Source organism: Phyllopteryx taeniolatus, chromosome 3 (assembly GCF_024500385.1).
Source record: "Phyllopteryx taeniolatus isolate TA_2022b chromosome 3, UOR_Ptae_1.2, whole genome shotgun sequence".
In the NCBI taxonomy this organism is placed as follows: domain Eukaryota; kingdom Metazoa; phylum Chordata; class Actinopteri; order Syngnathiformes; family Syngnathidae; genus Phyllopteryx; species Phyllopteryx taeniolatus.
The window spans coordinates 27,730,833-27,748,269 of record NC_084504.1 but is presented as its reverse complement, the minus strand read 5'-3'; the positions used below and the strand labels follow the sequence as shown (position 1 = coordinate 27,748,269).

General features: G+C 41.9%; 3 protein-coding genes across 3 annotated transcripts; 2 read left to right on the top strand and 1 right to left on the bottom strand.

Annotated features, from left to right (window-relative positions):
- Positions 1 to 760: 760 nt before the first annotated feature.
- p2rx2 (purinergic receptor P2X, ligand-gated ion channel, 2) lies at positions 761 to 4,847 on the bottom strand. The gene is made up of 12 exons (XM_061769306.1): positions 3,891 to 4,847; positions 3,516 to 3,651; positions 3,362 to 3,433; positions 3,191 to 3,266; positions 3,000 to 3,096; positions 2,489 to 2,569; positions 2,256 to 2,409; positions 1,900 to 2,030; positions 1,735 to 1,825; positions 1,587 to 1,652; positions 1,424 to 1,501; positions 761 to 1,232 (listed from the first exon to the last, which is right to left on the bottom strand). The coding sequence occupies exons 1-12, from the start codon at positions 4,028 to 4,030 to the stop codon at positions 1,134 to 1,136; spliced, it is 1,221 nt and encodes a 406-aa protein (XP_061625290.1). The 5' UTR covers positions 4,031 to 4,847; the 3' UTR covers positions 761 to 1,133.
- A 70-nt stretch (positions 4,848 to 4,917) lies between these two features.
- On the top strand, positions 4,918 to 10,120 carry pes (pescadillo). The gene is made up of 15 exons (XM_061768180.1): positions 4,918 to 5,101; positions 5,321 to 5,400; positions 5,515 to 5,668; positions 5,752 to 5,861; positions 5,973 to 6,144; positions 6,249 to 6,338; positions 6,465 to 6,581; positions 6,793 to 6,870; positions 6,962 to 7,051; positions 8,462 to 8,592; positions 8,691 to 8,816; positions 9,003 to 9,187; positions 9,348 to 9,475; positions 9,555 to 9,713; positions 9,956 to 10,120. Exons 1-15 carry the CDS (start codon positions 5,078 to 5,080, stop codon positions 10,028 to 10,030), a joined length of 1,719 nt encoding a protein of 572 aa, XP_061624164.1. The 5' UTR covers positions 4,918 to 5,077; the 3' UTR covers positions 10,031 to 10,120.
- A 2,080-nt stretch (positions 10,121 to 12,200) lies between these two features.
- gal3st1a (galactose-3-O-sulfotransferase 1a) lies at positions 12,201 to 16,982 on the top strand. Its single transcript, XM_061769305.1, is given in 4 exon segments — positions 12,201 to 12,540; positions 14,579 to 14,729; positions 15,212 to 16,032; positions 16,035 to 16,982. Coding segments are annotated over 3 exon segments (1,263 nt in total). The 5' UTR covers positions 12,201 to 12,540; positions 14,579 to 14,601; the 3' UTR covers positions 16,349 to 16,982.
- The last annotated feature ends 455 nt before the right edge of the window (positions 16,983 to 17,437 follow it).

Here is a 17,437-nt window from a genome sequence, read left to right as displayed (position 1 = left end):
CTTGAATCATGGCAGTTTCCGGTCATGACCTCTGCACACCTTTCTTTATTTAGTCTTTTAAAACAGTGGCTGTACTGAAGATCTGGAAAATAGCAGCTACAATAAAACACAAATGACTCCTTCTGAAACTAAATATGTGATATACCAAGATGAAATTCATATATATTGTATCAAAGTTGATCTTGATTGGCCTTCTTGTCTCAACCGATGTGTACAAATGCTAAAAGGGTTGAAACAGCATTTTTGTTGCAGAATAATATTGTAAATAGTTGACTGCGTTCCCGCATGATCCATACGTGTTATTGGCTGATACACGTATGTTTTATATGAGGAAAAATACAAGGTCAAGGACCCCAGAGGTTATTCATATTTATTTATTTATTTATTTATTCATTCTTCTACATACCTACAGAGATGACTGATTTTTTTTTTTTTTTCCAAAGTGAAGTGATCGTTCACCCATCAGGGCAGAAATGGATCCATTACTCTTTGTTCTTCCCCATTGGCCCATTGTAGTCTTCCGTAGAATCCAGATGGGTTCAGAGAACCGCAGAATCTTGTTAGGGAGGCATTTTGTGGGAAGTGACCGACTTATTGGATTACTGCTCATTGCTCATCTTGCCCATCGTTTCCTGCTTGGATGCTCTCATTGCGCATCAGGCTGTAATTTAGAGGGGGTTTCTCGTTTCAAAAAAAAAAAAAAAAAAAAAGATTCTATATGAACAGTACCTTGTATGAGAGACAAGAGGTGCAAATCTGATTCTGCATGTTAATGTTTAGGTTTGATATAAATGAATAGGGCCTCCCTGGACGCCTGCATCTAAGAGGCTCAAATACAAAAGCTCCGTCAAAAATGTTGCCCTTACAGAGATAATTATGAAGAAATAATTTGATGATCACTTTCAGAAAATATTCCTGTGTTTATTATTTTGGGGGCATTGTTAGCTCCTTAATGGCAGAATTGTGCAAGTACGCTTCCCGTATTTGTATAATGTATATGATGTTGGTCTTCTACTCTAAAAAGGTTGACATGTCAACAGCATGGGCTAAAATAACTCCGTTATTAGGGGGAAAAAAGAGCTGCTTAGAAGCCCTGAGAGAACAAGACACGTGGCAGGCCAGAGACGATGACGTCACAGCGGCACACCATCCGACAAGTCCGACTGGTATGAGCTGAAGTTAGTGATGTAAAGTAGTTGTGGAGGAATGGATGCCGTGGGTTCATCTCTAACCTGGTGAGGGAAAATAGCCTTCATTTAAAGATCGTCGTTGCATCTGAAGGTTGTGGAGCAACGAAGAGCCTATCGACAAACTCCTGTCTATACGGTGTGATACGTTGGAAGTAAATGTCAAGCCAAATGTGGTCTTATAACTACGAAATTGTTGCATTCTAAAGTGAAAGCAGATGATTAGTTTGACTTACTTCATCAAACTTGCTTTCGCTGTAGACTTCATCCTTGTCAATAAATGTCAGCATAATCCAGTCGCAGATAATGGTACACTAATGGCCGGAGTGAGATGAAAAGTTGCTTTCGTCAGAAAGTGTGCTATCGGTTGGGCAAATGAGGAAAGATGGCTTCACTCACAATTCCGACTGAAGTCAGTGCGGTCACTGTGCTGATGATTGTTGGGATTGGGCTAAATTTACCTGCCTGCAAAAGAATTGACATTGTCATATCACGTGACTGCAGAAATCCAGAAATAGCTGTCGATTCTTCCTAAGCCGCTGCTTACTTGTCCGTGAACGATCACATCCAAACGAATGCCGTAGGCCTTGATAAGTGTCCGGGACTCTATCCCATCCTTTTGGTAGTACTTGGCAAATCTAGTGAGGAACGTGGCTTGCGGTTAAAATAGACACAACAAGCTCAGTTTTAGTATTCGAAGCGTGAAATTCACCTGCAATGGTAACCGGAGTTGGCTTGATCCTTTCTGAGGTCAAGACGCCGAAAGGAATATTTGGGCTTACAGCGTGAAGGGTCCAGGTCCAGGTCACAGTTCCAGTTAATAAAAACACCAATCACTCCTCCCTAAGAAGTCGATGAGCATAAAATAGTGCGCGCATTTTGAGAGGTGCTGCTTGGTTTGCTATCTATTACACACAAATTACACAATCTATTGAGATGTATTAAAAGAGAGATATGTCACTCAGTCAAAACCAAGCGCATCTTCATCTTTGTAAAAATACAAATATCCTGATGTGCCTTTGATTGAAGAAGATTACGAATGAACAATTGTGTACCCAGCATACTAACCGTCCTGCAGAGCTCGCTGAAGTTCTCCCGGGCTCGATGTGCAATGTAACCTAGTCGGAAGTTCGGACAGTAGGGCTCCTTCTCCTCATCGTATTGACATTTGTTCAGGTATTTGTGCGTGTTGCGCCTGTTTGAAGCGTCCTTTATATTACCCCTGCCAGAGAAGACCATGAAGCATAAGTTCAGACATTGTTTGTGTGCGTGCGTGCATGCGTGTGTCAGTGTGCACGTACCGCACCACTCCAAACTTTGGGAAATGAATGAAGTTTCTGATGAATACTGTGAAATTGATGGCCACCACCAAAGAGGGCTCTCTGTAACCATTAGAAAAATGGAGTTCCTGAAAGCAACTTATTTCTCGATTCAGGGATTTCGCTCAACCTGCTTTCCTTGGCCCTTTATCACACAAAGAACCGTATTTGCCAACGACAGTTGGAATTCATAATGGTATGCCCCAAAAAGGCTTAAGATTTATTCTCGCAAAGTCAAAAAGGACAAATAACCTCTGGGGAAAAAAAATCACAAAAAGGTAGAATCACAGATGTTCCGAGAAAGAAGATGGTTACTTTACACGATCAATTGTCATGAAGAGTAGTCGTTAGAACTAGAAATGCGTGGTTGTAAACAACCACAATGTACGGTATCCCGTTGGGAATCGCCGCAATTGTTGACGGTTGGTTGCGTTGTTTTACAAAATAATCAATAAATACATATGTGACTGAAGTTGTTGAACCTTGACCTTACCTCTGGACTGCATACTCCTCAATAGGGCACCAGGTTTGGATCTCACAGGTTTTGAAGGTGTGGTTGTAGTATCGAATACATCTGCCGGTCCTCCTGCCTGTTAAAGAAAATCATCGCTAGAGAAGTTTGAAACAAAAACGCAGTAATTAATAACGAATGACAGTATGTGAGCACAGCAGTTGAAATCATACCATGGCCGTTGAAGTCAACCTCTCCTTGGACACAGTCTGAGTCTCTCGTGCAGTTGGCATTTGCAACACCAAAATACTACAGACAACTATTGACTGAGTATTTATACCACATAATATTTACTGTGTTTGAGTTAAGTTCAGTGATGTTTTTGTTTAGTTAAGGCCTTTTACCTCAGCACAGGTTCCTTGCTTCTGGTCATATGTGACTTCTCGTCTCAATATCGTACTAATGACATCCCCGCCCTGCGAGAGGCCACAATAACACGAGTCAATAATGTCGACTTCCATGAAGGAAGGATGCCGAGAAGCGTGAGAGCTTCTTCACCTCTGAGGGTCGAACGTATTCCACAGTGTCCAAGATTTGATCTCCACGAATTGCTGAGCCTCTCATGCGAGTGTAAAGCGAGCTCTCGGGACGCGTTTCACTTTCTTGGTACGCTTTCTGACTTATGAAGACGTACCTTGAGAGCACACACACACACACACACACACACACGATAACCGATGACAAGGCATACACAGCTGAATAATAGCGCTAAAAATTTCTTTTCTCAATTGATTCTTTGTAACAGCAATTTCTGGCTTAAATATATTAGCTATTTTTTGACCAATCAAACAAGTACAGTATGTAAATGACAGTTTTGAGCTAAAACATCACGTGCATCTGAAAATACAATCAACATACAAATACAATACTTACCAGATGAAGTAGGTGATGACAATAAACTGAACTCCTCTGTATATGACTCCAAGAGTTATATTTTTAACCACCATGATTTTGGGGGTTTCATAGTCCCAGAAACCAAGAAAATAGTCTCCTAAACACGCAGTGAGTCCCATGATTAATGTATATACTGCACTACTCGGTCCTGTTTCGGGACCTTGGAGTTCCTAGGAATTCTATCTCACTCTAAAATTAATATTTGTCTTTTTGCTCTGAGTCTCCGCCCGACTCCAGTGTGCATCTCCCTCATGCATTACTGTACGTGCCAAACCAGACAGAAGACAAGAGGGCGGGGTTGAGATGGGTTTTGCCCTTTATTCTGATGGCCTTTCCATGTTTATGACATGTGGAGCATCGATCGAATATAGGAACTACGCCTACATTTGAACATTTAGGGGCTATTAAAATTATTAAAATAAATAGTTACCCAAGTAGTCTGTGTTATAAAAACATTATTGCACAGTTATTACTCTCCTTACCTACTCAATGGAAGTGTGACGTCACTATTTTCCTCATGGTCAATACCAACTGTCAAAAAGCATTATCCTGCCATTCTGACAGCCGCACAACTTTATCCTGACCTTCTGTCATCCCCTCACTTGCATCTGAACACAAATATTCTCAAAAGTGATCGAGCACCCCCAGAGCTCCGAATATGGTGGTCCCATTTTATGGTAGTGGGAAGCAACTGTCAAAATGTGTGACCTCACTCTATTTTCCTTACGGTCAATGCCAACAGCCCCCAAACCTTATCCTGCCCTCCTGACATGCCCTCACTTTCATCTGGACACATATATTCTCAAACATGAAGCCCCCCACAGAACCGAATAAGTTGGTCACCATTTATGATACTAATATGGGACTGTCAGGATGTGTGACCTCAGTCTATTTTCCTTATGGTCGATGCCAACAGCCCAAAATCTTTATCCTGTCCTTCTCACATCCCTTCATTGGTCCTTTGTTGAAGTGTTTGGTTTTATACAGGCAGATATACGGGCAATCCGGGGTCCTGAAGTCTCTTCCTCTGCGCATGTCAAATGACACGTGCGGGGCTTCTGCTGCGTGTTGTGCTGTACCGCGTTGTTATCGTCTTCGTAGATGGTTTTGTTTTTAAACGACAAATAAACTATTGTAAACCTTCGCGACTCACACATTGTTTGTAAATGGGAGGCCTACAAAAGAAGAAGGTAAATGTCGCCGTTGCCCTTGTGTCAAACAACGTAGGAGCTAGCTAGCTAGCTAGCATTGGAGCTAATACCGTAGTTTGCTTTTCTTCGCTGATGGAGTTTAGTATATAAAAAAAAAAAAAAAGATTCAGTGACTTCGGTGTAACTGTGTTCATTCAACTTGTACATTAGGCGAAGGCATGTGAGAATATAACGGGAGTGTCCGGGTCTGTTTTGCAGTTTGAGAGCGGCTCTGCCACAAACTATATCACCAGAAACAAAGCCCGTAAGAAATTGCAACTGAGCCTCCCAGATTTCAGGTGAATCCATATACAGCATTTCTGTTGGGTTCTGGGTAGTGTGTTTGTCGTCACGTTGACATTTACCTGGACAGTTGGTTATAACAACGACAAGTGATTTGTTTTGCTTCTCAGACGATTATGCATTCTGAAAGGCATTTACCCCCACGAGCCCAAGCACAAGAAGAAAGTCAACAAGGGCTCCACAGCCCCACGAACCTTTTACCTGCTCAAAGACATCCGCTTTCTTCTGCATGAGCCAATCGTTGGCAAATTCAGAGCATACAAGGTACCGTTCGTGATTAATGTGCTCTCTTCCCTTCCTGTCTTTGTATGTCTTTTTTAACTTTTCGCCGTTCTTTCTTTGTCAAGATATTTGTTCGCAAACTTAAGAAAGCTTATGGAAAAACAGAATATACTGCAGTGGAAAGGCTCAAGGAGAACAAGCCAACATATAAATTGGACCACATTGTCAAGGAAAGGTAAGAGGTTCAACAGTGTTTAGCTATGTAATGTTATGAGGATGAGATTAGTAAAACGAATTGTATCCACGTATAGCCAAACAAGTGGTTTTGCTTTGCGTTATGTTGCAGGTATCCCACGTTCATTGATGCTCTCCGGGATGTTGAAGATGCACTTTGTATGTGCTTCCTCTTCTCCACGTTTGCTCGAACGGGAAAATGCCACGTGCAAACCATACAGCTGTGTCGACGTCTCACTGTGGAGTGGATGAACTTCGTGATAGCCTCTCGTGCCCTCAGAAAGGTGCCAGCGTTAACTAATAACAGTAATTCTAACTAGTTAACTAATAATCATTTTAAAAATGCAATTATTTTGAGAATGCCATTTAATTGTTCGATTCGCTGCAGGTTTTCATCTCTATCAAGGGAATATATTACCAGGCTGAAGTGATGGGGCAGCTAATTACATGGCTGGTGCCGTATCAGTTTTCCCATGATGTAAGTGCGAATTAATGAAAGGCAGCATATAGTGATTGACAATTACTGAGCATTTGGAAGACCCGAAGGCACTGTTTGTTACATTTTGCCATCAACAAATGGATCAACTTTGTTTTGCTCTTTTAGCACCCTACAGATGTTGACTACAGAGTGATGGCAACTTTCACAGAGTTCTACACAACTCTCTTCGGCTTTATTAACTTCCGACTCTACCATTCCCTTAATCTGGTTTACCCACCAAAGGTATAATTTAATTGAAACCTCAGTAAGGCATGCAGAGATGTTTGTGTGTCTGAGAATTGTGGCCGGGCAATGTGTATTGTAGCATCAAAGCGATTCAAACAAGAATGTTGTATTTTGTGATCAAATATTTTTAGAAAGATATAAAATCTCACATTAAATAGCAAACCACAATATTCTGTTCTGTGCTGTAAATGTCTATTTTTATTTTGAGTTTGACAGTAAAGCAGACCAGGAACTCAAGGACAAAAATGAGGAGGACTATGCCTTGGATGCAGAAAGCTACTTGGAGGTGAAAATGGCTGTCAACTGTATTTAGGCCTTCGATTGCCCATTTGGTGTGCTTGCAAATGATATTTGATTGTGGATTGTCTTTCATGCAGAAACTCGCTGCCTTGAGTGCGAGTCTGGCCCGGGTGGTTTCTGCTGCAGAGGAAGAAGAAACTCAAGTCGACCATTTTCCTGTTGAGGAGGTAAAAAAAAAAACAAGAGGCTCAAAAGATGATTGACTGCCTCTAGTGTCTTTTAATGCACAGAGAATGTGCATAACCTTTTTTTTAGTCTGGCTCTCAGATGAGAACCTGGTGTTGTTTGGTGTGCAGTCTTTTTTTTTTTTTTTTTATAAAGACAAAGAGAGGAAAAAAGAATACATCAATAATTTCACAAATATATGTTAATGAATACAATTAGCACAACTAAACAGATTTAACTTTCTGATCAAATAAGTGCTCTTCAAACACTTGACAAATCCAAAATTTTAACAACGTAGCTACATAATGGGCTTTAATCATTCTGCGAGGGGAATTATATGCAGTATTGCTGCTGTGTGCCAGTGAGTGAGGTTTAGTAGCAATCTATTTATTAAAATGTAAAGGTTATAACGCATTTTTAGATTAATCCAGAAATTTCGTCCAAAAGCCAAATATCGCTAATTTATTTATTTATTTTTCTGTCTTGAGAGGAAAGAATTGACAGCAATGTGAAACTCTGCTGTCACAAGTAGATGCTCAGTATAATGAAAAGATGGCAAAGAGAACCTTGACCTGCTTGCAATCCAGAAAGAGACCAAATGTGAAAAGGACCTCATCTCCATTATGTAGTATGCTGGTCAACAGGCTCACAATTCATCTATACACCAATTTTAGAGGTTCAAAGGCAACAATCTTCCCTTAATCTGGTGTGCATAATTAATTTTAACCTGCACACCACTGAATAGCACCCCTTTACCATTGCTATCATTGTTACCGCCATTAGATATGAAAACATCTACTCTTGATGTTTTCATATGTAATTGGTCTCTGAGGGCAGCGGTTCATGTATGCCAAAGCTTTTGGAGGTGTGAAACTGGGGAATAAAGTTCTGTTTGGTTGCCAGGGATGAGCTGGAAACTCACCCATGGAAGTTCCAAACCTCGCAGCCTGCGCTATCCCCTCAGATGACTTCATTCCTGATCCTGGCCATCCTCATCACTCCCCCAAATAATCTGAACATCTTCAAACCATACAACTCACTAGCGTTTTAAATCTTTCCCTTCAATTTAGCAGGTGTTTTGCTATCACGCTTTCCTCCACCCGCTCTCTTCTCCGCACTCCCTATTATTCTGAACAGTTGATACCAAGTACTTGAACTTTGGCACCTTCTCCGCTTGTGTTCGTTGTTGCCTCAGCATTCCACTGGTCTCCTTTTCATTCATACACAAAGGTCACAGCTAAATATAGATGTTTAATTATTAGCCAACATTTAAACATCATGTTGAGGTGTACTGACGTGATGCTGAGCACTTTGCTTCAGTTCCATATAAAAAAAATCGAATTGCTGCTTCCTCGAAAAGTATTTAACTTTTACCACTGGGTTTAAATGGAATACATCCATGCTCCTTTTAGGAAGACATGGGAAAGATGGAAGAAAGCGAAAAGGAACAGAAGAAACTGGAAGCCCATAAAAAGATGTTTGAGGGCTTAAAGGTTTTCCTCAACAGAGAAGTACCCAGAGAGTCTCTGGCTTTTGTCATCAGGTGAGTCAGAACAATCGCACTGACATTCAGTCACCGTAACGCCAACATAATCCCACTGCAACGACGACACCTTCCAATATCGGTATCAACCTCGGCAGGTGTTTTGGTGGCGAGGTGTCCTGGGACAGGTCCGTCTGCATTGGGAGCACATACGATGAGACTGACGAAACTATCACACATCAGATTGTTGACAGACCCAACGTTGCCACACAGTATATCAACAGGTAAAGTCAATGTTCAGTTGTTGTAGCATTATCCATTCCAAGTCTGATGACGTGAATTTCCGAAATCCACTCTAAATGCACCGCATCTTCCAGTGACGTCTTTAGGCAATTTCACGTATACATAAGCATAAAAGTAAGTTTTCGTCACTTAATGATCTTTTTAACTTGAATGTTTTACCGTTTCAGGTACTACATCCAACCCCAGTGGGTGTACGACTGTGTCAATGCCAAACTAATCCTTCCTGTGGCGGACTACTTCATGGGGGTCACTCTTCCGCCCCACCTGTCTCCGTTTGTGGAGGAGAAGGAGGGAGACTATGTTCCTCCAGAAAAACTGAAGATAATGGCATTGCAAAGAGGAGAGAAGCCTGGTAGGGCCTGTATTATTATTTTTTTTATTTTTAGCGAAGGCTAAAAACAATGATTGATTTGTGATTTGACAATGTCTTTACTTTCCCACACAGCCTTTGTGTATTTTGTTATTCTCTATTTAAAACAAGGGTGGCTCAACACTTGATTTTCTCTCAACAGCCCAGCAAAAAGAGGAGGAGAGTGAAGAGGATGAGGAGGATGAAGAAGAGGATGAAGCCGAGGAGGAAAGCGACGAAGTAGAAGAGAATAATCTCAAGAAGATGGAGGACCGACGATCCCAGGCCAAGGTTTGTGACACGTGCGCCATCTTCCTCATCCCTCACCTGCCTCATAATAGACAATACAAAATGGCCTTTGTCATTTTAGGTCAAAGTGACTCCTGGCAAATTGAAAGTGGTTAATCTAGCAGACCGGGAGGAGCGGGAGAAAGCCGAGGAGAAGCGTCTGGCCATCATGATGATGAAGAAAAAGGAGAAGTACCTCTACGACAAGATCATGTTCGGAAAGAAGAGAAAAGTCCGAGAGGTTTGTCCCGTTTCTTATGGATTTCCGTCACGTTTAGTCTGTTTGCACTGATAAGTCTCGCATTTGTAACATTGAGTCCACTGTTTACAGTACCTGCGCTCTTATCGTTGCTGTGTGGGAATGTTAAACACTTTAGCACAGGTGCCTCTTAAAGAATGTGCAGGGCTTGTCACCTCCGAATCAACTCTTTGCGGGAAGGTTAGGGTTTAGGGCTTAATGGACTCTTTTCTCCTCTCTCACAGGCTAACAAGCTCGCTGCGAAGAGGAAAGCACATGACGACATTGAAAAGGCAAAGAAGAAAAAGGCCCGAAAATGAATTCTTAGAAGGACTGTATTAAGCTGCAACACATTGAGTTTTTATTTCTTATGATCAAGCAACACAAGTTCAATAAAATTGAATATTCTAGCTGTTGTTCCTTCACATAACACCTCGGTGTGACACACTAAAGGAGGATTGCAATGGAGCAGAACACAAACCTAAAAATGGAATTGTGTTGTCCGCAGCTGTGAAGGTGTTGTAAGATGCACTTGATCTCTTAAGATGCTTCTGTTGTGGTTCTGGTGGGCTCGTCCCGCCCTGCACACTCAATATCCTCATTCATTTCGCCATGCGTCTCTTTCACCCTTTTGCTGCATTCCACGCGTGCCCGCCCAGTTCGGGTCTCAGCCTGGCACTATGGGTGCCTGAAGGAGCACTATGGGTGCTCAACAAAAGAAGCAGTGTCGAGCCAGAACTGCGTCTTACACAAACCGGGCCAGACTTGAACAGGCATTTCTGCAAACATACACACACAAACAAACAAATAAAAACTCCAATATGAGCGGTATCAACAAATCTCATCTCCCTGAAGATGAAAGCTAAAGTAAGAGAACAGGAACGCCACTATTTTGTACTCATAAGTAGGGTGCAAAGAGGTGTTACATTTCCATGGTGAAAGTTAAACTGGGAAAATATCGAAAGGTATCATAAATAGAGGTTTTACTACATGCAGACATCCATGCCAAATACAATTAAAAGATGACATTTTAACAGATTTATCTGGAAGTAGAACCTTGTCAAATTTTAAATGCGTAGTAATTGAAGAACCAAAACAGGAATATTGAGTTAAATATTCGTCACCCACCTGAGCCAACCCATTCAAAATGAACATAAATGCCACGTCTAAAAAAAAAAGAAAGACCTTTCAAAGTGTTCGATGAAACACTTGATGGAGGAATGCACAGTGCATGTAGGGGGCATGGTGTCAATACCAAAGGTTTTGCATGGAACTTGGTTGTTTTTGGCAGGAATGCTCAAATGTATTTGACCAAACTAAAGTTAAGTTCCCTATTAAACAGCAACCTTCAATTTGGTATATTCCTGGTTTGTCCAAAATGGACAATTTGTGGAATTTTGCAGCCCTCGTAATAGCTTGTTTGTTGATTCCTTCTTTTGTTGACCTGGTAGAGGACAACATTTCATAAGTCGTGATGCAAGTTCATAGAGCGTCTTTTGCATCATCTTCACAATTTAACGTTCAGAAAGGACCTTGACAAAAGGATGTTCCTAAATTAAAAAACATTTGAATGCGAGATCCTCGACTTGTGGCAAAGTTCAATTCCTACCACCTGTAGCCGTATCTTTTTGGGAGTTATTTTGAACGTACTGTCTCCTAGCTATGCTAAAGCAGTAGTAAAGTATAGTAAAAGTAAGCGTTTTATGAAAAACACTTCTAGGCCATAAATGTAAATTGATCAAATAAACAGTTACACCAAAGGACGATAAGAGGGCCATAGCAGTATCTTCACCCTTGCAAACTACATTCATCTCATGAGACTGCAGTGCAAAAGTGGCGTACTGTACAGTGGTGGGAAGTAAAGTGTCGTACTTTATGTCTGTACCTTAAGTGAGGTAATGTTAATTTTTCTGATGACTTTTACTTCCTACATTTGTATATATCTGTACTTTTTACTCAATTTGTCAATATGGGCTGGTTCCTTTTTTCATCCTCCACAGATGACAACACAACAGGCAACGTCAACTGCAGTTGAGATTCTTTATTTATTTAAAAGTCAAATCACTTTCTACTTTTACTTTCATTTTGTATTTGTATTTCTGCCAAAGTTGAGTCCTTCTGCATCTGGAAATTGTGCGCTAAAAAGGAAACGTACGATATGACTGTCCAGGCAGTGTGACAATAAACTACCTGTCCATCATACAGCCCACATGTAGCATGTAGAGAAGGCGTTTCAGAGAACTCGGACATAAAGAAGTCTTGATCAAGTGGTACAATCGCTGTCTTTGTTCTTGGGTTCGCTGCATTTGTTCTTTTTCTGCTGATTTCCACCCCTCCTATCAGCTTGCAGCTCAGACTCCAGTGTGCGCGCTCAATGGCCCTCTGTATGGAGACGCAGAATGGGGGACCACACAAGCCTCGCCTCCCTCGCTCCATCACTCCCCCTCCCTCTTGTATTATACTCTCTCTCTCTCGCTGACAAGTGCTTGTCCCCTGACAGAGACCCCGATGTCACAGGGACGTGAGTGTCCCTGTAGTGCTTCATTCAGCAAGATGCCTCTTGGATTAGAAAGTTAAAGGGGGGGGGGGGGGGGCGGGCTGTGGCATCAGGTGTGCCTGCAGCGGCGCCGTGAAACTGGAGAAGACGAGGTGAGATATCTTATCTGTGGACACGTGATGAGCTTATGCACGCATGGAACTTTGCTGCCTCTCGCGTGTGTGTGTCAAGATCAGATGCAAGAACCGATCGACTTGTTTTAGTCAAGTGGAATACGAAGAGAATGATGGACAGGCGTCACTTCCTTCCAGGTTGGATTCTTTACGTATGAAGGTAAGATTCCACCAGCCTTTCATTTTAGTTGATTTTCCTAAATGCGCTCAATTTGTAATTTCCACTGATAACAATCTGCACTGTGTGAATACACTTACAGTGTACATAACACCACCAGGTTTATCTTAAAACATGACAGTTATTTACATCTGGAAAATTGGTTTGAAATGGAGCAGACCTCATAATAATAATGAAAAAAAAAAAAAGCCTTTGTCTTACACCCAAACAAGTTGCACTACTGGTTATAAGTAGTTGCTAATGGTACTATAAATAAGCTATTTGCGAGTTTTGGTTATATCGGCCCAAGAATAATATTGCCTTTTGTTTTTAAGTATTCTCAGTATTTTTAGTTTCTACATCTAATCCAGTTCTGTCTCAACAACTTTGCTGTAAAAATATTTAAAATGCCCCATTTTTAATGAGGTACAAATACCCGAAGCACAGACAGCAATAATTGAAAACCACATATTCCCTACAATTATGACTAGTAGTCATGAACCGAAACTGGGTTTAATATTTTAATCAAAAACACTACACTGGTTAATTGATTCAAAAAGTCCATTTTTATCATGGTGACACGCTAAAAGTGTATGAAGCTGCCCAAGATATATAAAGACATCACCCATCAATTTTGTATTATTTTTTAAAAAGGCCTCAATTGGCGTGTGTATTCAATATTTTTGTGCATACTGGGAATTAGCCAGGCTGAAGGCAGATAAACGTAGTTGGTAATATTTTCATGTTTTGCAATCTCAGTAGCTGTGAGACAATACAAAGCACGACAGCAATATTGATTGGTAACGAAGAGGTAAATTCAGGTTTGATAAATCCGTTCCAATTTAATTACATGTTTTTTTTTTTTTTACCTGATATCTGTTACCAGACTAGAGTATTAAATGACGACGAGAAGGCACACGCTGCCTCTGACTGGTACACTGATGGTATCACGGTGCTAAACATGTTTTACATAACGGACACTGCAAACAATGCTGATATGCAGTAACTTCATTCGAGTGTTTTTGCTGACACGGCACTCACTGTGACCAACTAGTTAGTAAATGTACTTCACGGTCCTCCCACAGTGCAAAAACATACCTCTTAGGTTATTTGAATATTCTACAATGTCCTTGGATGCAAATCTGAATCTGTGTGTACCCTGCAATTGGCTGGCAACCAGTCCAGGGTAGTACCCTACTTCTCCTGTTCCCCCCGCGACTCTAATTATAGAATAATAAACAATATACAAAATGGATGGATGGAATTTTTGCTGACAATTTGTATCTCTCACTATCAGCAAAAAAAGATGATCCATCTTTTAATTCTCAGAAACGATCCCTAAAATTCCATAATAATAATCATTGTCTTTTTCCAGTTGCAAGAGAACTCTAATTGAGATGACTACAGATCAGTACCTACCTGAAAAACAATCATTCATCCTTCTTTGGAAATAACAAAAGACAACACCCAATCTGTTGACTTTTGTACGAAGCAGTTTGGTTTAATGCTGAGTCGGCTGGTAGTGAACAATACCTGTGTATGACATCGTTTTCCCTCGAGGATCCATTATTTATTTTACTGGACAGCTATGAAACACAAGAGTAATCATTACGAGTTGCCATCCGGTGCATCCAGAAATATATTCACAGCGCTTCCAAACGTTCTTATGTAGAGCTGTGAATACTTTGCGGATACGCTGAATGTCATTATGTGAGCTGAATACGTATGAGGTTGATTTGAAATAAATAACTGCAATTACCTGGCAACCAGTTAACGTTGTACCCCAACTCCGGCCAGAGGTCAGCTGAAAGAGGCTCCGGCTCACCTGGTACTCTTGGACGATCGCAATGGGAAATTGATCGAGGAATGGATTACAAAGAAAGGCGGCTTATTCTAAAACGTACATACGTACAAGCGCTAAACAAATCCATCGGAATACAGTAGCTGTCAAGAAGAGCGGTATTATTTCAGTGCTTTAATGCGGATGTTTTAATCTTCTTCAACGTTTTACATGAATGCCTTGTTATTGGTTGTTTTTCAGGTAACCCTTGAATTTGCTGGACCATGGCAGGAAAGCACGGGAGGCACTGGAGGTCCATGTGCAAACGTCTGCTTGTGGCTGTCCTGCTGAGCGGCAGCATTATCCTCCTTTACTGCCTGTCCATGCCCCAAGTGTCCCTGAGTGTGCCTGAGTACGCTGCCTCACAGTACATATACTGCTACTGTAGTAATATATATATATATATATTATCTGTCATATCCTCTTCATACAAATCCCTAATTCCAACTGTTATATGCACTCACCGCACACTTCAATACAACTTCATCATCTAATATGAGCCAATACAAAATGCAATGCACTCTTAGTCCACTGCACACTACAACGCCAATAATACAAATATGGAGTGTTGATTAAGGCAGAATTTCTAATACGCCTCTTGCAATGGAGCTCATTAGACTATCGCACTATCGCATACTCCTTATAAGATACCATCAGGCACGTGCATACATGCATGCTCAAGCACCTGCGCTTTTGCCCTGGGCGAAAAAGTCTGATTAATATCCATCCATCCATTTTCTGAGCCGCTTCTCCTCACGCGGGGTCGCGTAATACAGGGGTGTCGTTTATGCACGTGAGGGTAGTTTTGAAAGAGTCTGTGTTTAATTGTTTCAGAATTCCCGTGCCTTACTCCTGCGCCCACCGCCCTTCCCGGCCGAGCAGCGACGGCTCACGTGAAAGCACGGGGGGGGTGTGCGCCCCAAAAGTGGACATCATGTTCATGAAGACCCACAAGGCGGCAAGCAGCACCTTCCTCAACATCCTTTTCCGCTTCGGAGAGAAACATCAACTCAAGTTTGCGTTCCCTGACAGCAGGAACGACTTCTTCTATCCCGCCTTTTTCCAGCGCTCCCACGTTAAAGACTACAAACCTGGGATGTGCTTCAATATCATGTGTAATCACATGCGTTTCAATGCAGCCGAAGTGGCCAAGCTGCTCCCCCTCGATACCGCTTACATCACCATTGTCAGAGACCCCGCAGAGCTTTTTGAGTCCTCCTTCCACTACTATGGCCGGCTGGTGCCTTTCACCTGGAAGATACCAGGAGAGGACAAGCTGGCTGAGTTCCTTCGGGACCCCCACTACTACTTTGACCCAGAGGGCTTTAACACGTTCTACCTCCGCAACCTGCTGTTCTTTGACTTTGGACAGGACAACACAATGGAGCTGGACGATCCGCGGGTTGACCAAGGAATCAAATCCATCACGGAGCGTTTTCAGCTGTTCCTTTTGGCCGAACATTTTGAAGAATCGCTCATCCTGCTCAAGGACGCTCTCTGCTGGGAGATGGACGACCTCCTCTTCTTCAAGCTCAACGTCCGCAAGGGGTCGACCGTATCTAAACTGACACCCAACCTGAGGGCCAGGGCCCTCGAGTGGAACGCTCTTGATTGGAAACTGTACCAGCACTTAAACCAAACCTTCTGGAGGAAAGTGATGCGTACGGACTGCGCCGCATGGCGGAGGACGTGGCGGAGCTCAAAAGGAGGAACGCGGAGATGGCGGCCGCCTGCATCGAGGGGGGTCGCGCCGTGGATGCCGGCAGCATCCAGGAGAGCGTCATGCAGCCTTGGCAGCCCATCGGGGAGAAATCTATCATGGGATACAATCTGAAGAAGAACATTGACAAGGCTCACATTAAGTTGTGTCGTAAGATGTCGATGCCGGAGATTCAGTACTTGAGCGAGTTCGGGGTCAACTTGTGGGTCACCAAGTTGTGGGGCCACATTAGAGACGTCATTAACTGGTGACTGAGCAGCATATGAGCAAGTAGGGATAATTTGGCGAGGACAAATATAGAAAGAGTCAATCGAGGTTACTGACTGATTTGGAGTTCTGGGACATTTCAATCAACTCCTGTAAACTGTTAGGATTCCGATGGGTAAAAGATTGAACAGAATTTAAATGACATGTAGCACCGTTCTCTCTGTTTATCAGTACATTATTGAAGGAGTAAAATATTCATACACAATTTAACGGCGTGAGCAATGGAATGATGTGTCCTTGATATTTTTCCACCTCTGCCAACCTGTATTTATAGACACAACTAATACAATTATACTGCAATCTTAATCAGTGATGGGAATTTGATCAAAGCAAATTCCTGGATGACATCATGTTATTTCTCTTAAGTTTTATAAATGCCAGAGCTATTTGCCGCCTGACAATGACCACTCACGTTTAGCCTCGAGCCTGTAATAACGTGTAGCTTCACCATTATATTGATCTATGTCCCCTTTCACCTTATTGTTTCTGTTAGATCATATGTTCCGATTTTAGCTTGTTTTTAGACCATGTACTTTAAATATAGTTAGTACAGGATCTAGTTTTTGATTTTGCTTTTACATACCACAAGGGATTTGAAATAAAGCAGTCAAGATGTGATTGAAATGAATAATTTATTGAAGCGCTTTAACACAAATGGACCATTTCCTAAGTGACATGATTGGAAACCCAATGGATGAAAATCCTTTGCAGGCGACGCCTGAAGTCTGACGTCCATGGATGTCACGTCAGCGTTGTGAGCATCTTCTCTTGCTGCCTGTTTGTGGGTCATGTGCTTTTTAGTTTTGTCTTCACTTAGCGAAAAGCATACTCTTTTGGTTGGCCAGTGAAGGTTTATTTTTTTTTGGGGGGGGGGGGGGGGCCTTCAGAAAATACTACCTGCTAAATCAAAGCTGAAAGTCTGCACTTCAAATGTCTTGATTGAATTACAGTATGTCAAATCATCAATTATAAAACCTGTCACTTTCCAAAATACTTCTGGACATTTTCGACCAACTATCCTGTTCTGGGTCATGGGGAAACTGAGAGCTCCCACCTGACTGGTCAAAAGTCAG